The 24,190-nt window shown below is 42.2% G+C and overlaps 1 protein-coding gene across 3 annotated transcripts in view; it reads right to left on the bottom strand.

Annotated features, from left to right (window-relative positions):
• Window positions 1-22,150, bottom strand: part of si:dkeyp-23e4.3 (rho GTPase-activating protein 7) — a 53,575-nt gene extending 31,425 nt beyond the window's left edge. The window contains exon 1 of one of the 3 annotated variants that reach the window (XM_054756130.1): window positions 21,885-22,150. In XM_054756130.1, coding sequence (XP_054612105.1) covers window positions 21,885-22,014 — 130 coding nt within the window. In that variant the 5' untranslated portion in view covers window positions 22,015-22,150. Of the gene's footprint in view, window positions 1-20,692; window positions 20,783-21,884 lie in introns of those variants that run through there. The other 2 variants (XM_054756126.1, XM_054756128.1) reach the window with 2 other exon arrangements.
• Window positions 22,151-24,190: the final 2,040 nt, after the last annotated feature.

Here is a 24,190-nt window from a genome sequence, read left to right as displayed (position 1 = left end):
TCCTCCTTCCAGGAAAGCTGACGCTACTGGTGACGTCATCCGCTCTGTCACAGCAGATCTCCTCACAAAACACCCCAGAGCTTTCATCCTAGTCACTGATGATTTCACGCATACTTCCCTATCCTAAACTCTCCCCACGTTTCATCAGTTCATCAAATGTACCTCAAAAGAAAACAAAACTTTAGATCTGCGCTATCCAAATGTAAAAAAAATGCATACATTTCCTGTGCTCTTCCCCCTTTAGGCAGATCAAACCACAATTTGCTCCTCTCCGGTGTAAAAAAAAAAATCCCCATCCACACAGTGGCCTTGTAAAACACGAATACACATTCACAGGCTGTCAAGCACATGCCAAAGTAATGGCGGTGCTGCAGCCATGGACTGTTAAGGCAGTTTTAGCCAATCAGAAGCGTCGATGACTTCATTTCAGTACAGAGCACAGTAACAAACATAACGACTGGCGGCAGAAGATACATGTGGACTGCTAGTGAAGTAGCGTTACTTTTCAAAAACATCAGTATGACCCAAAGTTTGTGATGGGAGTAAATGTACTCATCTAATTTGCATATTATGACATCACCAGGCTCAGAATTTGTCCCTGTCTCCATGGTATCAGATCATCAAAACATCTGATCCACTTGTGATACTCTTCGTCATCTCTCCAGCAAACCCAGCCATCATCATCTAGAACACCACTGCTGCCTCAACCGCTATTATGTAAAGCTATTATTATATTGATAGGTATAAAGTATCTACTGTATCTACGTAGCTAGCTATTATGCCTGTGAATGTTATCATTAATCCAGGTCATTGCATTCTCAGGTCTAATCTATCTATTAGAAGTGCATTTTTTGCCAAGCACTCTCTCGCGGATGCCGCTATTCCCGTGTTTTGTTTTTCTATTTTTTTTACATTCCTGCTACCCCCCTCACAATTAGCGGCATGGTTAGCATGGTTAAGCAAAGCATCAGCAAAAGTCTATAAACTCCTACACTTTGCATGAAACCACGCCCACAAATGTTGCACAGATTAAAGTCACAGATGTCCGCCATCTCCTGGTGTAAATGATTAAGTACATAAGGCACCATATTTGCAAAAGTAGCTTGTTAAATTCAGCAATGTTACTTTGCTGCTAAAAGGGTTCAAATGTAGCAGATGGTGATTATCGCTACCATGCTGCGAAGTGTAGTTCGTTTTATCGGTCGAGACAGGACTCCATCGGCTGTGACGCTATCACTGCTGAAATAGTCAAATAGTCCTTGTTTAATTGTCTCCACGACGGTAGTTATATAGCACAAAACAGGCATAAATAACTTTCAATGTGAAGGAAAAGCAGCTCAGTCAAACGCAATCACAATGTCCTTGCCATGCGGACGGCATTCTCACGGCATTCCTCCAAAATAACCACATGCTTGTCAAAGTTGTTCCACCAGCTAGAGGTGCGATCGGGTCTTGTCCCAAATGGCCGTCGCTGGCGGGAGCGTCGTAGCCGCAGCAGCAGTGTCCTCCGGAGCCCATAACGGCGCCTTTGTTCATCAATGTAAAGCGAAAGTAGCCGTATGTTTACTCTTAAACACACAAAAAGTCATTTCACTATGCTTCAATCCAGCAATGTAATGTCTGCCATTGCACACGTGAAATGATACTTATCTATTGTGGAAATGACGGCACATAATTGTTGCCTCATCTGTCGGTGACAAGGCAAAAGCTCCGTCTTTCTCGTCCACACATAAACGCTGACGCCAGTTGAGTTTTCAAAAATCTTCACACTGGTCGGAGTTTTCCAAAAGGACAAAAACCTACGTTTGTGTGTGGACTAGATGGCATAGAAAAGTATACGTTCTTTAAAATGTGTTATTCTTGTGGACGTAGCCTTAGTCCGACTCACACTTGAGTATAAACCTGCTGTTTATCAGGAAGTAGTCACCTGATGGTCTGGAGACATTCCGTTGCGCATTAGATGCCGCTGATTGGGAGGTCTTCTATTAAAGCTCATTAGGCGGATATAGATGATCTAAAAGACTGTTCCTCTGATTACATTGAGTTCTGCGTGGATAATTCCATCTCCACTAAAAATATCTGCTGTTACCCATATAATAAACCTTGGGTCACAAGTGAGCTGAAAAATGTAATTAACAAAAAGAGGGCCTTCAGGGCTGGTGACAAGACAAAACTCAGGAAGAACTGAAATGGAAAATTGGGAAAAAGCAGAAACATCTAAAGGAAAAAGCTGGAAGAGAAACTGAAGAAAAATGTCAGGGCTGTCTGGAGTGGGATGAGAGAGTCACTGGTATAGTAAAAGGGGCACTGTTGAGGGAAACACAGAGTGGGCCAATGAGCCAAATCATTTTTTTAACAGGTTTGACTCACCCCCCCGCCACTAGCAGTAACGGCAGTTTCACCACAGCTCCACCGTCCCTCTCAACATACACCAGCAGAAGCCAGCAGGTGCTGAGCACGGCATCTTCACCTCCTCACTCACGCTCTGACAGCACAGCCGTTCTTCTTACGGAGGACAGAGAGGACGCAAAGGCTGAGGATCAGAGCTAAACCCTAGACCCACTAAGTTTCGACCGCCAGTCGAGGTATTCTTGTTAGGAATGTTACTATGTCAAGACGGGGAAAGCAGACATCGGCAGACATCTATTATATTCACTTTGCAACGGTCCGTCCAAAGTTGCAAAGACACCAAAGCTGAGGAATTGCGTGTAATTAAGTATTCAGCATTGATGTGCTAACATCGCGGACATGGAGAACCTCATTCCACTGACTTGAGGTATAAACAATACGTAACGGTCCCTGTTTGAGTTCTGTTATGATTCTGACAGCAGCCTATTTAGGCTGGCAGCAAACCAGTTGGGCCTGAATTAATGGCGCCCTCTTCTGGTTGCTGCCAAGCAGTGAAATCCGTGAGGGCTTCATTGTTTCAACAACACACTATAACGTCACAGAACCACTCCATGATGAACCTAATTAACAATGTAAAAAAAAAAAAAACAATAAGTATCTTTATCACAAAGTCTAGTCTGATTCATTCATCTCACTGTCGCATTTATTATGGAATAATTCTACTTTTAAAACACGTGAAACCAGAGTAGAACAGCTAAATCATTTCACATTCAAGACATTTTTCAATGATTTTCTTTCCTCCGTTGTTAAAACTTTACTTCAACGCCAGACTTTCAATTAGCCTGGCAGTGCCCGACATCTGTGGCACTTTCCTCCCCTGAGGCCCGTAAATCTTTGAGGAGAACAATGACTGATATCCAGGGAACAAGAGAGGAAAAAAATCGGGCTACGTCATTATTGTCCATTCATAATCCACTTCCGCGTTAATGGGGGACCATATTTAATCTGCCAATGTTTAATTTACTCTTTCTGTACTTGCTCTAAATCCCCTCCAGTGTTTTCTTGGCAGGTTGAGACTTAATGGAAGGCTGGGTGATTGTGGTGGTGGTGTCGGGGGGGTGTTGGTCTGGCTTTGGCCGCCTGCCCATGACTTCACTTTTTAGGTTTCTGAGCACTTTGAGGAAACTTGGACATACATCCCGCGTATAACAGTTTCACTCTCAATTGATCTTTACGTCACTCGAAATTGCGGCTTTTGATTGATTATTCCTTTAGTACTTTGGACTACAGGACAAACAGTACACCCCTGGCTCAGTGAAAATGACACCGTGCAATATCTTTTAATGTATTGGTCAACCTCTTTGAATTACTGCGAACGTAATGCGACACAGCGAGGCTGATGAGAAGACCAATTGCTTTAAAAAGTACTGCTCAGTCATTAACTCTGAGACTCTGACATTGGCATCAATGCCCGACTTTGTAATAAGGACTCCTGCACACTACAAATAGAATTACTTGAGACTAAAGTAAAAATCAAGACACAATTACAGCTGGCATGCAAAAACACGAATTGTTGAACATCTTACAAGTGTAGATTTCATGGAATTATTAACATTAGAATGACAAAAATACATAATCCTCTCTGAGAAGCTGGTCCTGACTTCCAATTTGTGTGCATTTCAAACAATTTCAAACATAGGGTATAATGAAAATAGAAATATACATATTTTTAACTGTAATTTAACTGTAATACAAATGTTTCATTTATTGTGGGCAGTCTAAGGCACACCTGTGCCCTAATCATGGTGTCTAATCAGCATCTTGATATGGCACACCTGTGAGGTGGGATGGACTATCTTAGCAAAGGAAAAGTGCTCAATAATGTGAACAGTATTTCAGAGAAATGGTGATATTGTGTATGTGGAAAAAGTTTTAGATCTTTGAGTTCATCTCATAAAAAATGGGAGCAAAAACAAGTGTTGCGTTTATATTTTTGTTGAATGTAAGTTAACCACTATTATTACTGAAACATCAATCAATGAAACACTATTTTAACACTAATAAATGCCAAACGAATGGCGAGGGGAATGTCTTACTGATTGGAATTCACGTAAATTCCAGTCCTTCTGTAATTTATGTTGCAAAAAAGAGAAAAAAGTCAGAGAAAAAGCAAAACAAACTCACAGTGAGAACCGAGCTTTGAAGCAAGCTAATGTGTGATGCCATGCGTTTGAACTCAGATGTTTTCAAATTCTGAATTGTCCGACCTTAGGAACAATCATGAAGTCTTGAACCAATCGGCACACCAGACATCCTCCATACTCACTCACTTACTGTCACCGGAGACCAAATCTGAGAAGCCAAAACCACCTCCTCGTATGAGGGCAATACGTAAAAAGGGCTTTGGTGATAAAGGTCAGGCCACCTTTCACTATAGAAAATCACTGGCTGGTAAAGATCATGACATTAAAACGGAAACTCCGGGAGGCCGGTGGCAAAGGTGGACAGATAAAGGGATGACAACAGAAACCAGATGGAGATGCAGAAGAGCAGAAAGACGATATCTTTGTCCTTTCCAGAGAAACGAGGCCATCGTGCTACAGGCTAAATTAGACAGACTGTATGTATTTAGGCTAATGCTACGCTAGCAGACACAGTGTGGAACCAAATGATTAGAGCAGCCTGCACACTGTATGTATGTGTGTGTCTGTATGTGTGCTTATGGACTTGTGGGTTCCAATGGAAAATGGGAAATATCCGCCAACACAAAGGCTGGAAGTGGGTCGCTGAAAGATATGTTGGCGCTGGTCTTACTATTTTTGACACGGTGAAAAATTAACTTTCTACCCGAGCGGGGCACTTCCATCGTAGGTCAACAGATTTTCCATTTTAAGGTTAAGTTTATTTGACATTACATGGAGGATGACATTTTCAGGGCTTTAAACATCTGATGGGTTTTATTTGTGTCATCTGTTTATAGTAGGGGTGTCACGATATCTCGCGAGATTAAAACATGACAAGATTTCTCGTGAAGAAAAAAACCCGTGGGCACCAGGCCTGGGATGATCATTTTGCCGGGCCTCAATATGTTGCCGTGTGCATGCGTGTCTCTTTTCTTCGTCTCCCGCCTTCAAACAGGCAGGAATAGCGTTTAATCTGCTCACTGGTTTCAGCACCTTCAAACGTTTGTTCAAAAGAACAACGGCATTAACAGTGTGAGCCCTTTTGTTAGTCATATTGTCTCGGTGGGTGGAGGCGGGGCCGGTAGCATGCACACAGAGTGCAGAAGAGTGTAACCTTTTGAGGAGCAATGCAATTTAATGTAGCAGAAATAAAATTAGTGGATTGCAGTATATTGTCATACTTTCATACTGTCACGATAATGGATGTATCAATTTATTGAACGATAAAAAAAAAACAACAGGTCCATAATTATGAGCCCTCGATAAATTGACATTTACGTGTATGCGCGTCTGCTGCATCAGTTGTAGTAGTGGAGGCGGGGGCTACGTATACGGAGTAAGAGCAGTTAGCTAGCAGATGCGATTATGAATGAAGGCACAAAAGTAATCGTTTCTAAGCCGAATGCCACAGTTCCAGTTCCAGTGTGGATGTGAAGCAAAGCCTCCTTCCCGACAGTCAACGCTGACTGAGGCGTTTGATCGGCGGACTAAATATTAAACGAAACATCGCAAAATGGTGAGCGTCCACAGTGTCGCGCGCTACATTGCAAAGGATATCAGCAACATCGCATTTTAGCCCACTGTCTTGTCTGTTTGTATCTACCTATTGCGTTGCTGTGTGTAGTTCTTTTGACACCATGAGTAGGATTGGTATGTGACGTCCCGTGATCCCTGAGTGTTCTAGTAGGCGGCTTCTGTGCCTCAGGTACACAATGCTTGAGTGCCATCTAGTGGCGCAAATGTGACATGACAAAATGATCATTGAATAATAATAAACCAAATGATAATATGGTTTTAAAAAAAAAGGTCGAAATTATCGATTATTGTCGATAAATTTTAGTACAATTATCGACCAGCAAAATTAGTTATCGAGACAGGCCTTGTCATATATTTGTTATATTTTTTCATTGTAATTTTCTTTAAATTTATGTTAAAATCTCGCCTCGTCTCATTCTCACACACACACACACACACACACACACACACACACACACACAATCTCGTTTATCGTCTCATCTCGTGAACGGACTGTCTCGTGACACCCCTAGTTTATAAGTATATGCTTCCAGGATCAAGGACTATTTAATAGCTACAGTTGCATCACTATAGAAGTGTACCTCCTGTTATCACACAAGGCATTGTTGAAACTGTACTTTCAAATATTCCAAAATTGTAATTAAAATGAACTCATAGCAGCCATTTGTGGGATTTGTTCTTGGCTTGCGGAGATGGAGGTTGCTCTTATTGCCGGCTCAAAATAGAACTGACAGTGGAAGGAAATATTTTGTTGGTAAATAACTTTTGCATCACTTATTCCATTGCATCAGGCTCATCAGACTACACTACAATACACTACAATGTGACGCTAGGTATCCGAGCGTGTGTTTTGCGTGTGTGTGTGTTGTGTATTTATTTATCAGTGTGGGATGGAAAGGGAAATACAATCTATCAAGGATCCAGGTGGATGTGCTCATATAGTTAAGAGGAAATTGCAGGGACACTTCAAGGAGAAGACTGTAATACGAAGATAACTAACCCCCCACCCCATATCTGCGTCAAAGTAAACAAAACTCCAAGCTGGAACAGCTACCCTCATTTAGTGTTGTTTTGTCCCTGATATCTGCAGTTTTGTCCCCCTTTTGATTGAAATGGGTCGACTCAGATTGAACGCTGCAGGCGAGAATGAAGGTGGTGTGGAAAAACCCCCAATTGGGGCCATTGTTCACTCTCTGGAAGTGCGAGCTGTTCCTTTTCTCTAAAAGCCTGAGACAATCGGCCGATGGTTAAGGTGCACCCGTTCTCCCCAGAGAACCGTTTCAGAGAGCACTAATGGACGGAGGAGGTGACGCGATGACAGAAAATCGAAGCATCTCAGCATAAGAGTATGACGAGAGTAAGTTCAGATAAGCAATTACTGGTGTGATGTAATTGCTCAGGGTTGAGTATGTTCACACTGGAAGCCATGATGGGAAAAACATTTTCATTACTTTGCCCTCTTTGTCCAAACTTTTGAATTTAGAACATTGCTGTACAAAGTCAGTCCAAATATGAAGAAAAACTACTGTTTAGTTGACAGCATGACAAAAACACATCCCTACTACTCAGTTTTTTCGCTTGGTTATTACTGCTCTCGAGCTCCTGACCTGCTGCTGTTTCTTATCGCTGATCTTATCAGCGGCACACTGTTGCCATCGCTGCCTTATCCCACCCGTCACAGCTCCTAAGCTGCTTTTCAGACTACAACTACTCTCCTGGGCGCGCCTTCAACTCCCCCCAACCCATTCTCACTTTTATCGCTCCCCTCTGCCTCCTCTGATCCTACCTTCTCCTACCATCCTTCCCACCTCTCCAGGTGCCATCGTGGATTCCAGATTCTGGCCTTGGGTAGAAGTGAATTAGTCGGTCAGATGGAAATGTAGGAAAAATAGCTGGCAGTAAGGGATGCAATAAAAGCTTGGCCGTTCTGAGATAAATGTATCGCCAACAATATTAGCTGTAAATACTGCAATACCGTTTTTAACACAGACTGGTCGAAAGTCAGTGGAGTGAGGTTCCACAGCCTCGGCAAATTAGCATGCAATACGTTTCCTTAACATTGGTCTCTGTGCAGCTGGTGTTTTTGGTGGGTGTTTTGCCACTCATGCGGAAAATACATTTCTTTGAAGGCCCACCCCTTGTTTTCGTTGACTCTAAAACAATTTCTGCATGTCTGGAGAGGGTGCAAGTGATTCAGGCCAACTTGGTTTCCAGTGTCTGCTGTCTAAATAATAACATAAAGTAAACAAGAATGGATTTGGTGCAGGACAGGAACCATTTCAAACTAAAAAACAAAGTGATTTGTGGGCATTATCTACATTATTTACAGTAGACTGAAGTTTTTGATTTGTGAAATTAGCACATCATTATGTCTGCCTATGTCTGTTACACCTTAAATTTGGTAGCTTCGTAACGGGTGTGTTCGTTGATTATAAACACCTTTCTGTTGTATGTCTGGAGAGGGCTCAGTTCATTTAGGCCCAGCAGTTTGCTGCTTAAATGGGCAGCTGTTGAAATCAGGAGAGTTTGGTGCCGAACTGAACTAAAAAGGAATGTTTGTTTGTTAAAAATGTAATACTTTGTATAGGTACATACAACACAGACACTGGTGGAAAAGGAGTGAGGTTCCCCAGGCCTATTATGTTAGCACATCAGTATTTCAATCAAAACCGTAACGGAGTCATAATTAGTTGCATAGGGGAAGCCTACCTCTCAGATCACACTGCTCTCCATATGAGGCAGAAAGAGGTAATTATTAAGGCCTCGGTTGTTCTAAAGGAGTTATTCATTTTACCGCATATGTCCATGTTGCTGTGTTTCCATTAGAAGAAGAAAAATGACTTGGAGGGAGGCGTTGTCAAAACAGGAGAACTGTAATTTAGTCAGACAAAAAAACTCCCTTGGCATATTTTGACATCTGCAGATTCACGTCAATGTTTAGGTTTGGAGGCTTGGAAAACAGAAAACAATTATATTACCCTGTGAGACAGAGGTTTAAACTTTTTCTTTTTAGCTGCAGGAGTGCAACAGATTGCTGCACTACCCCAGGACTAAATGTAATTAAAGCATCCTTTCACTTTCAACACTCTGGGGCAACATGAAGGTACCAGAAGAAAGCAGAATGCGGCAGCTGCATCACAGTAACACAATGCTCCAAAATGAATACAAATTCATGTCTCACTGTGTTCGTCACCATGTACAGTCGTCTCTCGTTTATCACGGTTAATTGGTTGCAGACCCGGCTGCGATAAGTGGATTCAATATTAATAAATTTAATATTTTTATATTTACAGCGTAGAAAACCTGTTTATGACCTTCTAAACACTGGTTTGACCATCTTTAGAGCCCTGTAAACATGAAATAACACCCCTACAGTCAGCTTTATACTCATATTACCTAACAGACATGATAATCAATAATAAGACACAGTAACTCACCGCTAGAATTGGGAAAGCTCTTTGTTGTAGTATATCAAACGTAATGTGGGTCGATGGTATTACAAAAAAAAAAGATCGTCCATCCTCACTATGACGTTTGTCACTTGATTGATATATTCATGCCAGTCTGCCATGCATCTGCCATGCACAGATGTACACTCCGACAGCACTGCTAGCTTTGCTTGCTTTGTTTACATCAAATGGCTACAGCATCTCTCAAGTGACACAAGAGACGGCCGCCGCTTTAAACATAGCAATACTGTATACCGAGCTAACTAGTTAGCCTCCAATTTATTTATCCTAAATGTAAGAACGGGTTTGAAACTGAGTGAGGAAGAAGGACAAAATTAGCAGGCAAAAACGTACCACTTTCACACAGAATAATACTGTAGGTCATAGTAATGACCTACATGAAACATCGATTATCTAATAATTAATTAATTTTGAAAACCGCAAGTGAAGGAGAGATATTGTAGCGAGTGCCGATCGTATAATGATTCAATACAAGCACAGATTCTGCACGATTTTGCTCAGTTTTTAACCAAGGTAGGAAAAATGATCCAACATTTTTTAATAATCAACAGAAATGCTGTTGATCCCCCAACCAGTGCCCGGCCTCCAAACGCAAACATAACCCAATTTGTTTCCCGTCTTCCTGCCTGGTCTCCGGTGCATTCTGTGCAACAGGCCAACATGGCGACGGGAGGCGAGTTGAAGTAGGCCTGTTAGCTCTCAATAGGAGTGCAAATGGTGAACTTTACTCTAGAATGGTCACCAGATAATTGCAGGGCGATTGTGTACAATCAATCTAACACCAAATGCTCAAAAGTCATCTTGGTGAACCACAATAGTCGTGATAGCAATGCTTTGAGAGAATTTGAAGGCAAGCTCAGATCGTACGCCACTACGGTCTCAGTTTTCGTTGCTATATTCAACTCTATCACGGCACCTCACGAACTGCCTCCACCCCATCGACCTATTTAAAAAAAAGACAGGGCTCATGGGTGTGGTGCCCAAGCTGCTGCTCCAGAAGGTTGGAGACCTCCTGCTCCATGTTGACAGCTGTTCAATAAAGTCATCTAATGAAATCCGCAACTTTGGCACCACCATGGACTCTACTCTCTCCTTTCGGTTTCACACCTAATCAGTAACCAAATCGGCCTTCAACCATCGGAAAAACATCTCTCGCCTCCTCCATTCACTCGCAGACTCTGCAGCAGCAGCAGAAACACTAATCCATGTCTTCAGCACCTCCCGGCTTGACAACTCCAATGTAGTCCTGTTGGGGGCTCCCAGCAAAGCCCTGGATAGACTCCAGTGTGCGCAGAATTCAGCTGCCAGGGTTCTTACTCACTCCAAGCCCTGGCAGCACATCACCCCAACCCTCATCCTTCTCCGCTGGCTTCCGGTCAAGTCCCACATCATCTACAAATGCTCCTTCTCACTTATAAATCCCTTCATGCACTAGTTGTAATCCTACTTTGTAACAAACAAGCAGTTGTAAGGTAGGTGTTAAGATGAGCGAATTGTCAAACTGTGGAAAAACACTTCTGATATTTTGGTGTGAGTGAACAATAGCATCCTTTCAGGAGACAAAAACTTTAAAATAATGAGCTGGGAGTTGGCCTTTGGCAATCAGTATGTCCAAATCATTCATATAAATTGTGTGGTCTCAATTTGCAATACAATGATGAAGCAATTCCGCCCGTCCTCACGGATAGAGATGATGACTTACTCCATGCTGTCCAATTTAAGTTCCAAGCACAACAGTGACAATGGAACATTTGTATATAAATAAAGTGAATCTGCAAATTAATGGACTGCCTTGTGCTCAACAGGAGAACGGGAGCGCTTGTTAACAAACACTTGGCCAGACGGCGGGAGAACAGGCGGGTGGGTGGAGTTTCCACAAGATGCTTTCAAAAGCTGCCAGAGAAAGAGACGCCCGCCAAGAACAAGAGGCACTAAATCTCATTTGCTCCCTTTCATGCTCGTTTCCCCTCCCGTCGTCCTCCTTGTAAAGGTCACATCATCAGCCGGCGCGCGATATGGTACCCCATAAATTACGTAACACGTGTTTAACATGCCTAAACGCGTCCCCTACACTGATGCCTACAGCTTGGAAGCTTGGAATACAACAATTGCCATATACCTGAACTGTAAAAAAATGTATGTAAATTTGAGGTTTGTTTGGACCTCGTTTATATGGTTTGTTTTGGGTTTATTTTGGTGCTGGCATTTGTTTATGTTTGGTGACCTACATTTCATTTGACCACTGGTGGCAGGATTGAGGGGCTTTCAAATAAATTTGGCATACTGGCTGGTTCGTGTTGATTGGCTCACCTTGTTCATGAATATATTGCCACACAGGGGCTGTGGCATTTGGCTTTGCAAGCATATCTTTCCTTCCTAATTTCTACTACGTTACTTTGCATTGCTCACGAAGCTCCTCTCTTTCGCTGTGTGTATGCTCCGCCCCCACAGAGACTGTATAACTGACAAGAGGTCTCACACTGTTTGCCGTTGTTCTATGAAGCGTCTAGGTGCTGAACCAGAGTAAACCTTCCTGTTTGGAGGCAAGAGATGAAGAAAACAGACATGCATGCATATCGAGGCTGGCAAAATGATCAAGTTCATTTTCATTTATCGTGCGATTATTTATTATCATGAGACAGGTTTTCTTTGGATGAGAACTCGCGTCACGTTTTAATCTCGCTGACACTGCTACTTACCACAAATTCATTTTTTAAGCCAGATTTCTCACCTACTCGACAAATTTTGCCACCAAATCTTGGCTCTGCGAGGGGAAAGTTGAGTAATGAAATGTTTCAGCGAGCGCTTCCGTAGCCATTGAGCCAACTAACTGCAAATGGGAAACGCGTTAACTGCAAATTGAATGTCGCCTAACAGGTGTCCAGTGTGAAGGAGAAGCAGGTTGACTTCCTCCGGGGAAACAAACAGAAAAAAAACAGACTAGAAAAGCGTCTTTCTTTGTCATTTGAAAACAGTTTGTGTGTGTATGTGTGTATCTTGAGATTAAATAAGACAATTGTTTGGTAGGTTCAGCAGAGGTTAGTTGCAACACTGTTTGCGTGCTACGCATCCCCGTGTGACAGATGCGGAGACTATTGGCTGCTTTTTCATACTCCTTCGTCCAACAACTCAAATCCCTGCTGCGCTCACACACATTCACACACCCACACTCACATTCTTAAGACTGGTGCACTCGACGTGGAGCAAAACAAATACGAGACAATATCAGAGCACACAATCACACACACGACCCAGCTCAACATCTTGTTTCGCTCTTATTAAAGCTGTCGCCGCATTAACAACGTTGGAGTTCACGCCGAGAGCAGAGCAAATTGGGTCTTCACGGGAGGCCACTTCAAAATAAGGAGACGACTGTGTAGGAAAATGTGCATGGCTTCATTTTAAGTACTTTGCCAAGTCCGCCGTAAGAAAAGTAGCTATCCGCTGTTCTAGAAGTCACTAGATGACGCCATCGGCTAATTTGCATATTATTTGCATATGATGTTGTAAAAGATACAAAAAAGTGAGTAAAAACACTTTAATTATGTTTAGAACTTCAAATAAACTTCATTCTTAGTTTGTTAATTTAAAATTGGCCATCACTTCATCAAAATAAAATCATTGTGATATTTTTGATCTCGGCCAGCGTCTCTCACGGTCTAGACAGCGTAATAATTACATCCGGATTCACCTTCAGCCTCCACCCTTTGTCTTGCAGTTAGGACGACTTGTTTCACTTATCACACAACCTTGTTCACACGTTCTGACACACTGACATGTACTGTAAGTGACCGAGTCCGAATGAGGCTTGAGTGTAGTGAGTAGTAATTTAATGAACATTAACAAACATTTACGTTTTAGTTCCTGCTCTGTAAAACAGGGCAAGATCCACTCCGGTGGCATCGTGCCTCACGCATGCGTGATTCATGGATGCATGGAGCTCCACTATGCCCCTGTGAGTGCTTTGGGGGCGGGGCGGACCTCTCCTGCTCAGTGACAACACAAACTGCAGATCAATACATGCTTTCACTTTTAAGTCCCCAAATACCAGAAATCTCTCTAACGACACCAGAAAAAGTAACTAGATTTGTCGCTAGCCGCTTTTGAGAAAATATGTCGCCAAGAGGGTTTGGAATATCGCCAGATTTAGCGAACAAGTCGCCAAGTTGGCAACGCTGATTGTAAAGACTCAAAAATATGATCAACACTGAAACCTTGTTTGGTTTTAAGAGCAATTATCTTTCACTTCTGGATAAATATTCATAAATATGTCTAGAAAATGAGTAAATGGAGTTAGGGTTAGAGGGATTAGCGTTAGAAAAGTTTAAGGTTACTGAGTAGGACAGGGGTATAGGGTTATAGGGTTGGGTTAGGTATAATGGTGTAAGTTTGTGAGTAGTCATGGGGTTGGTTTGTAGTATTTGGGTTAGGGTAGGGGTGTGTGGAGTTTACTTTAGAGGTTAGGATAGGGTTAGGGTTTCGCATAGGGTAGGGTTAGGGTAAGAGATTAGTATTTTTTAGGGTTAGGTTGAGAGTAGAGTGAGGGTTTGGTTAGTTTTTAGGATGCTAATCCATCACCCTAATGCAAATCTCAACAAATCCCTAACCTCAAAGTTCAATACTACGCTAACCAAGGACTAAACCCCACCCCAACAACTAAACCTAACCACAACCTGACACTCATAACCCCAACCCACAACTTTAACCGGATTACTAAATAGTTGCCTCCAGACGAGAACGGATCACTGAGTGAAAACGATGTAATACACAAAGCACACCTACGTGTGGTGCTGTAAACAGACACGCAGACGGAACCACGTGACACATACTATAGAAGAAGAAAGGACGCATGTGCATAAGTCTCATCTAGACTTACGAGAAGTGGAATTACTTCTGTGAGTCATTATGGAGTAAACGAAAACAATATATCAGGAGAATGTCGACCGGTGTGAGTCATGCCAGTCAGCTATTATGTGTCGGCAGCACTCGCTTACGGTCACGTGACAGCGACGGGGCGGGGACGTCATCGTTTTCAAAAAGAAGTGGGTTGCTTGTCTACACGAAAATGACAAGCCGGCGTTTTCATATTTTCCCACTCTGGAAGAAGTTTTCAAAAAGTACCGTTTCAGGTCACCTAGAATGCCATTTCCATGTGAATGAAAGGCTGAAACAACAAAATACTTTGCTTTGTTTTTTACCTGAAAAGTTAGTGGATAGCTGCTAACCTGACCATAGCCCTAACCCTGATCCTTAACCCTACTGTAGACCTAAACTCAATCCTTCTTTTTTTCTAAGACACCCTTAGTATTTTCTCTAATGGCGTGGATTAAATTATACTTAGGAGCCTTGAATGCTTAAAAAATTGATTTTCTTAAGAAATTACTGAACCTTTTGGTAAATACAGTAGGTACAGCACTCGAACGTCCACTGTGCTCATGTTGGATTCCAGGAACTTGAAACCTGAATCCTTTACATTTCTATTCCATACGGATATTTCTTACTCCACAGCATCTGGAAGTGATTTTTTTCTTTTACTTTAACAAAGCCCACAAAAGAAGAATAGTGGGAACCCGCTTACTCCCCCCTGAGTCTGTAATAGAGAGACGGCAAATAGAGTGGGAAAGGAGAGCAGCCAGGGGAGGTTAATAAGAAAAATGGATGACGTAGAAAACAAATCAGAGGGAAACATAGAGGAAGTCACGTGAATGAAGTGCTTAGGATGAAATCCAGGCAGCCATTAATGACAGGTGTGTATAGAAACTAAATCCGGACAAAAATGAGTCATTCAGGGGCCACAACATTAGGCACACCTGCATAACCTGCATAACCTAGTGAAATAAAGCTCAGTTTGATGACCCAATCATCCATAAACTTGCATCGGTGAGATTTCACCAGCACAGCCTGGAATTAGAATGTCTTTGTTCCTGCTTTTTTTCCTTTTTACTCTCGCAGTGTTTTAACTCGCTCTTCCAGTATTTGTCACACAAGCTCTTCATCACGTCGCGGGGCGCGAAGAGGGGGGTGGTGGGGCGGGGGTACTGGAACGGTGCACCAGGGCCCCCGAGCCTTGGGCTTTTGTTATGTTTTGAAGATTTGTTTTATTTATTTAAATATGACAGTTGTAAAAAATGTCATAAATGTTAAATCAAAATACATTTTGCTGTGAAAGTTCAATAAAAGCAGAAAGTTGCTCAAAAGAAGACTGTCTGAGACGACCTACGCCCCCCTTGTAAAAAAACGCAAAATGGTTCAATCCAGCTGGTAGGACTGGTTGCTTTAAAGGCATAGTTTGGATTTTTGGACATGAAGTTGTATAACATCCCCAAAATGTGTGATGCAAATGTATTCATCTTTTGAATGCATATTGTTTTGAGAAGCCAAACTCTTTACTTAATTGTCCGCAGCAACTAAGCGGAACTACGTTCTTCATCACAGAAGTCAGACCAGAACTGGACTTAGGAGACCAAGTTGGGGGTAAGTCGCTGTTATTGGACTACAATGCTGATGGGGATGTAGCACAACTTCATGTTTAAAGTGTTCAAGACACTTTCCCCCTTGTCCTGTCCAGCCAACGGGGCAAATAGTTTTGCTGATCTAAATGCCTTTTGTTATCCAGTAGTGGGACCTCATACGTACTCATACAAAAAACACAATTAAAAAAAACATAGCAACCATAGGGTGGGAGGCCCTTCAGGAGGCTTTTGTATGGGGGCCTGGAATCAGGTGCTACGCCCCTGGTGCTTCAACCCAGCCAAATAAGCAACACACATACATTCCTGTGAACTTTCCCCACTGAGCTAGATTCATTTGTTACACAAATAGCAAGACCACAACTGTGTGTGTGATGGTAATTATCAGGGTATGTGATTATGCACGTGTTCTTCTCTCTTTCTGTCAGTGCCGCAGAGAAATCGGAGAAGAAATTGTTTGCATTTTCTCTTTTTTTTTTTTCCTCCGGTTTCCCACCTCTTCTGTTTCTGCTGAGGCTTAGTTCAGTTTGGAGCATCTCTGATGGCAATCGACAGTAGATGTTTACATGCGTTTACATGCAGTCAAATAACCCTATCATAACTGGAATATTAGCAATAACCAATAGTAAACACCAATAACCCTTTTGAAAAGAATCGGGTCATGTATACGCTTATCGGGATGTCCCGATCAAAAGAAACATTAATTTGTGTTCTGCGCATGTTCTATTTGAAAGGAATCTTGGCAGGAACTACTTGAAAACAAGACGACACGCAAAACCCCACATTTTTGGAGTGAGGAGGAAACAAGCCACCTCGTTAGTGTGGTGAAAGACAGGAACATTACGTCTTTTATTGACGGTAGAAAGTACCGCAATCGTGAAATCTATCAGAAGGTGAGCAAGCAGTTACGCGAAGCAGGGTTTGTACGAACGCGTCTTCAAAAGTGTCCGGCGGGCTCTGGGGATATAGAGCATGGATGTGGATGGCACAGCTTCTTCACATTCTCGCATTCCATTAATGAAGAAAGTGAGACAGAATAGTGTCAAGCACTGGTGGTGGGTCAGTACCAGAATATTGACCTTAACCCGAATATTGACTGCATGTAAACATAGTCAATGATTCCTTCTGGGACCTTCGGCTCACAGCTTCAGTGTCATTTTTACATCACTTTTAATCATCGCCGTACGGCTTCAATAATGTAAGAATGTGAAAATTGTTGCATAATAGTCAGTGAGTTGGCAGGAAATTATGTTAAATTCAAAGATTATTAGACAAAGTGTAGGGCATTATGACCACACTGCAAAAGCTGTGAACTGATCAGGTGAAACCGCTAAGGTCGAATACAAACTTTCTGAGGGGGGATTTTGAAACTTCCAATTCCAAAATTGCCTCAGGAACTAATGGAAATTTAATAAGTTAATTTGATGAAGGGTCAATATCACCAACTTAAAAAAAGTAATCCCTGTACAGGCATATTTTCATCATGAAAATGTATGTTAAAAAGAAGTTAATTACTAGTTATAGTAATAATGTTCACTAATAATTTAATAATAATAATAAAAACATTTAACATTTACTCTATACACCGCATCGTATCGTTAATGACTAATTAAAATTGTGTGTGTTTTTTTTAAAGACATAATGACAACTGAACATTCCGCCTTCAAGTTTCTGCGTGACTTTTCGGGAATATTTTCATAAACATTTGGTTTCATTCCCAATTAAACAACCATTGGGGTGTTTTAATTTTGTGAAATTACTTTTTCCTAGAATCCAAAGCACACCAAAGGTAACCTAAAAACATTGAAAAAGATAATTCCCGAACACAGGTGAAGCGTACAGTTCTAATTCCTAATCATAAATGAAGTTTTGAAAAGTGGTGACTTTCCTGAAGAGACGCAGGAGGAACTAAAAGAGGAGAAAATGTGATCATAGCTGAACTATCAGACTCAAGCGCATTTGCTGTCATACTGGCAGCTCCACTTTGAATGCAGCCATTCAAAGCTGTCCGTGTTGGACATGATGCTGCCTAAAACCAATATTGCTTCCATTTGCCGGTTGTCGTCACTTTGTCAGACGTGTTGGCAACTGCTTTAGATTCTTCTTTGGCGTTGGGGCTTCTGGAGACCGTCACCCTGTCATATTGCTGATGGCTGTGTGTGGAGGCATGAGATAGAGGTTTAGAGAAAGACTTTTGTTTGGAGCAGCAGTGTGGGTCAAAGTCCATATTTGGCCTGTGAGTTACGGCAACTTGTTAGCGCAGGCGTAAATATTGAGACGTGCCGATGATGAAGGATGAAGAAAGGACGGGAGAAGCTCCCGTGGTGGGGAGAATTGGAAACAGTGAGCGATTATGGATTAGCAATAAATCATGAAACATTGTGCACAGAGAATGAAGGCGAGGACACCAGTGAGGTAAGTTGTTGTTACATGCCATATTTGGACGAACATTCATGTTGTGGAATCATTTGGGAAATTAACAAACTATTAAAAACTACTTCTTATTCTTTAAGCACATTTTCAGTGGCACATATGGCGAAATAATGTTTTTTTCAGGCTGGCATAGACGATACCTATTCAATCCTGATACTGATACTGATACTGAAGCAAATACATGTACACATAATGTGTCTGGTAATAGCATAGCTCATAGCATAGTCACCCGGGCAAAAAACAAGTAGTTCCCACCAGCCGTGTGTCATTTAAGCCAAGGTCACAACCGGATGTACAACTTTTTTGTGTGTGAGATTTTTGGCGTTCCCCAAATTGCTGCCTTTTTTTTGTTGTTGTTGTTCGTGGAGAACGTAATTGTGGTGACCATGAAGGAGTACGATCTCGACGCACATGGAGGGTGTACGAAATATCTGAACGTGCGATGGCTGCACCATGTGGGGTTCACGTGTGGCTCACGACACACATAGGACTCCGCAAGTGTGACATATGAAAAAATTGACATCTCGCCCAAACCTGACACCAGCAAAACATACCAAAGACACACGCTGGCCGTACGGACGACGCACAAACACATACAAAGTGCATAAGTTAGTCTTGCAACCTGGAAACAAACACAAGCGCCAATAGAGTTTGCTTGACATGACACAGAACCTCTGCGGCCGGTCTGCGGCCAGTCTTCGGCTCAAAAATCAACACATCACATGGGCGCCCTTTGGGCGTTTCTTGTGTTTTTTTGAACGTAGACCGTCCGCAAGAGCCCGTATGACCGGTTGTGACGTAGGCTTTAGAGAAAATGTCAATAATTTAGTTACTTCGAACTGGAGTTTCTGTAGCAACAGAAGACATCCAAGGAAAAAGCGAACAACGTTGAGGAATTGCAGACATTCCTAAAATGGCTGGCCTGGGGAACCTCAATCATCATGCCTTCGCTTCGTTTCAAACTGTGCTCTTCATTGTTTCAAGATTCTGAAGGTACCAACGTTGCATGGATGCAGAGGTACTGCCTTATGCCAACGACAGTCTGGGGACGCTCACTCCATTGACTTTCAAATACATGAACTTACCGTTACGTAAAAAGTGCAACTGGATTTGATCGTTTTTACGTGGTAGGCCTACATTCTGTGAAATAAACTGGGCCACACAAGAAACTGCAAGTAAAAATGTTAGGCAGAAAATGGCACGATGCTTTAGCAAAATTTCAGATGACACTGTCAAACGCATGAGAACTGGCAAAGTGAGTTAGTGAGCAGAACTATTACACTCCTCCTGAGAGACGCTGGGCCAAGTGAGACCATTTGTCTACCTTTGACTTTGATGACGTGATTATTATGAAGCGCAGCATTACATAACGTGCCTCTCAGCCAGTCGCTGAGCGTGATGACTCATGACACCGTGTGTTAACTTCAACACACAAGCAGTGGTGGGCAATCGTGCAGCTGGAAACGGTATCAACTTTCATAGGAAACCACAAGGCAGACCAGCCGTTACACATAGACTGTAAAAACATTAAAACATCGGGAATTCTTCGGTAGTTTCTTTAGCTGGCACTCATACTTAAAGCACAATCAGAGCCTTCACTTTCCAACCTCACATTTCCACCTCAGACCGCATATGGCTGCAGCAGGCCGAGGTGAGATGTTGTGTTACAAGGTCACCTTGACATTGAACAGCCAGTCCAGTGAGGTAACCATCCATTAAATAATACCCCTAAACAATTCCTCCAATCCAAAACGCAGCTTAATCAAACGCATATATACAAATTACAGCTTAAATCAATTGTGAAACCACCAATCTCTCCGAGCTGACTGTGCAGCTTTATTAGAGGATTGGTGCTAATGCTCAGTAATAATAGTTTGACGGAAATGGCCTTTTTGAATGAAATAAAATAGTGAGGTACCAACCACTTAGGTAGCGGTAGGCTACATATTGGAAAACTGACTTCTAAACATAAAAATAAATTTGTAGTGACAATTCTTTCCTATGTTGCTAGGCAGGATACTCATACTAAGCTTATCTTTGTTTACAGTATGTAGGCTAAAGGCACCAATATTTAAGATAAAGTGAGCACAGTCTTCCCTCACTGTATCAAAAAACAATTAATAAATGATTGCTGCTTCATGGTTGACTATGGACTATGATTAGGCAAAAAACTTTGAAAGACAAGTTATATGTAGTATTCTGGTCACTAGGTATCAGTAATATTGTGAGACATGAGGTTAGATTACTTTACCTTTCACACTGCATGGAGACTGACTGCTCAGCCAGCATAGCCTAGCCGACATGAAAAAAAGTTCTCTCATTCCGTGTGGGAGTAGTTTTTGGCTTCTTTGTCCTTCTCCACTCCGTTTGAAAAACTTTCTTAAGTTTACAATAAGTCAATTGGAAAGGCTAAGTCGATTGTTTGCTAGCTTGCTATGCTAGCGGCGGCTGTCTGTTATGTTCTTGCAGTAACCCTGTAGCCCGCCCAATGTAATGAAAACAAAGAAGAAGGAGTGTAAAAGTGACTACCGGGGTGTTATTTCATGTCTACAGGGCTCTAGTAATGTTAAAACCCGGATTTAGAAAGTCATAAACAGGTTTCCTATGTTCTAACTACAAAAAATATTCAGTTTATTAATACTGAATACTACTTCGCACAAATTCACTTATCGCAGTCGTGTTTGGAACTAATTAACCACGATAAACGGGGTACTGTAGTATGTTTGATTGGATATGCAATTGAACTTTGGTTAGCGTCTTTAAGTTGTTCCAGAAGGGCCAGCATGAGGTGAGAAACACTATTCAGTCACGTCTTCAATGAAGGAAAAAGTAACCTTAAATGCTCATTTATCCCATTCATTAGTCATTTATATGCATTTAGAATTGTTTTATGCTGGCAAATCTGGAATTGTAAACTATAAAAACGTGTTTTGTGTTAACATTTTTGAGAGTCAACCACTGATGACCTCATTGACAGGCGATGTAACAGACTTCTGGTTCCAGTTGTCATTTTGTTAGCAAGGTATGCTAAGAAGGACGTTTGTGATAAAAAATACATAAAAATACATTAACACAGTAGAATCCCACCCAGTGTATTCATAACATGACAAGACTTACGCCATATTGTACGCTAACAAAAAACATGTTTGCAAACAGAGTCAAACATGCTAACCGAGGCGGCCTCTAACTGAGGTCCCACTGAATTTCGACACACAAATACAGTATAACATATCAATACATTACAAATGGCCCCCGGGCCGCACTTTGGATTGCTCTGATTTAGGACATTGTGCAGGAAAAAGCCAAAACCCCTTTCACTATTTATTTTTTTGAGTCATAACACACCCTTTTTTCTGCCACCCAAAGTCATTTAAACCTTGCACAAACGTTTCTTCCCATGCTGTCAACCAGCTGCATGACCAAACATTCCCGTCCCGACTCACCCCACAGCCGTCTCTCCCTCGTGCTCCTCCAGAAGGCATCCCAAGCCTTATTGGTGGAGACTTTCATGTGCTCGCTGAAGGATCTCCGCAGTGGAGTTTTTTTCGCCACCGTCGCCGTCATCTCCGCCATATTCCGTGTTAATTAAATATTCCTGGTGGAAAGCGCAGTGGTGCGTTTTGAGGCCATGTGGACAGCGTTTGCTCCGTCACGGCTTATGCTGAGGGCGTCTTTGACCTAGTGGAGGAGGTGGAGGGAGGAGGAAGCTAGGGGGCCCTGACACTTGATGCAAAAGGTCTGTATGCAATTTGTGAAACACCCCTACCCCGCTGCAGCCCCTCCCTCTAAAAGTTGTTTGGGAAAGAATAAATACAGTAGAATGTCCTGCACAAGCACATTTGGGGGGAAATTATGCTCCTAAAGTTGCTATAAAAGTTATGTCATAACGCTTTCCCACTGCACAGTACCAGTTCAGGTGTTCCACTGTTGGTGAGGAGAAACGTTTTATCCAAGAGGAGAATGAGGGCAGCAAAACAAGGGAGTGCTGCCTCAAAACGGAGCACATAGATTCACTGGCTCGCCACCAATACATTTGGACCGCCACAAATGGATTTGGCACTACCTGTTTGCCCTTGCTCATGAACACATTTTAATGGGACTGTCTACCAGCAAATCTAGTGAAGAGACTTTTGGAGCCTGACATGAAGGCACATTTTTCTCTTATTTAAACACTCGCAAAGTTCAAATTTCCGTTTTTTTAATAATGAACCTACTAGGTCGGACATAAGAAATTATTAAGTGACTCACACGTATTTCACTCCAATGGCCGTGCCTCTTCCTCCTGGCTGTAGCGTTTTTGTATCCTTGTTACAACACATTGTTCCTGTCGTCGTTTCCTCACACAGTGAGCTTCTTCTGTTTCTTCTATTGTTTACAGTATCGGCGGTTAACAAGCAGGTTAGCTAGTTCGGTAGCCACGACCACAACAACAAGAGGCGGCACAAAGGAGATTGATTGACAATGGTCTATAGCCAATCAGGATGCAGAAGACAATGAGAGAGACACTGCCTCTGCCTGTGCTAAAGCACAGATCTACAACACTGAACTTCCCACAATGCAATTCTTCTTAAAGGGCCAGGCTCGGCCTGTAAAAAAGTTAAAATTGCACAAAAAAATCCACCAAACAGCAAGTCTGCAAAAGGTGAACCGCGATGGAGCGAGGGAACATGAAACTTACCTTACCTGTCCAAAACACCTCCATCCACCTCATCCTGCTCCTTGATTTGTGTGCCACGCGTCTGATCTGTCCTTGATCCAATGTACAACACGTTGACCGATGAAAGCACACCTGGCAGTCTCCGTGTAGGATGTAAGTGACAAACAGCTTCCCATTTAGTAATCCCATTTAACACGTATATCTCCCTCAAATAAAGTTGCTGTGTTACTTGTTTACAGGTCATAAGTTTAAGCCTTTCAGCCATTATGAGGATTTGCTCTTTCCTAGTGTTCCTCATCAGTATGACAGTTCTGCAACAAATAACAGCAGTTTAATTGACTCGCACTTATCCGATTTATGCGTGATATCATGGAAGCGCAAACGCAGGAAGTTGAGTGTCTCACACAAAAGTAGAGAGACAGTAGGTGGAGAAGTTTGTGCACTGACACTGAACTGAACTCCGCTTGAACTTATCCACAATGCAGTCATGGAATTTATTTATTTTTTCTTGCAATTTTTGTGAAGCTCCAAAATTAGTCATCTTGAAGTCTCCAAGCTGTCTTTCCATCTTTAATATTATTATTACTACGATGCCTTTGCTTCCAAAAAACTCTTTACACTGCAGATTCTGTGTGAAAATCTTGACTTGTAATGAAAGCTTGATCAAGTCGCTCTGATGAAACATTGAGCGGCTTCAATGCCGACACCGTGTGAGAGGCTCTTGCTGCATGTTCATACTGTATTTGGCGACAGGAAGCAAGCAGCCTCCTCCTCTTCCTCTGCAGGGAGACACGTTTGTTTACCCTTCAAACAAGATCTAAATTAGTTGCATCTCCAGCAGTTTTTTTGGTGCAAAAGCACGTAATTAAATTGCACTTAGCGGCACACGTGGACTGAAAAAGCTGAACAGCAGAGAAATTGAAGTAAATTTTTGTACAGTGGAGCATTTGAATGTATTTCCATTGAGTGAGGCTCATGCATACATCCACCCACAGCAAATAATTCATAGTCGTTAATGAGGAATGAACCTACATAACCCTAACCCTAACCACTACTCATTAGTTACTCATTAGTTCCTCTTTAACGACTGTA

The sequence above is a fragment of the Dunckerocampus dactyliophorus genome, chromosome 16 (genome assembly GCF_027744805.1).
Source record: "Dunckerocampus dactyliophorus isolate RoL2022-P2 chromosome 16, RoL_Ddac_1.1, whole genome shotgun sequence".
Lineage (NCBI taxonomy): Eukaryota > Metazoa > Chordata > Actinopteri > Syngnathiformes > Syngnathidae > Dunckerocampus > Dunckerocampus dactyliophorus.
Note: the sequence above shows the minus strand (reverse complement) of the source record. Positions and strands in the feature narration are given on the sequence as shown.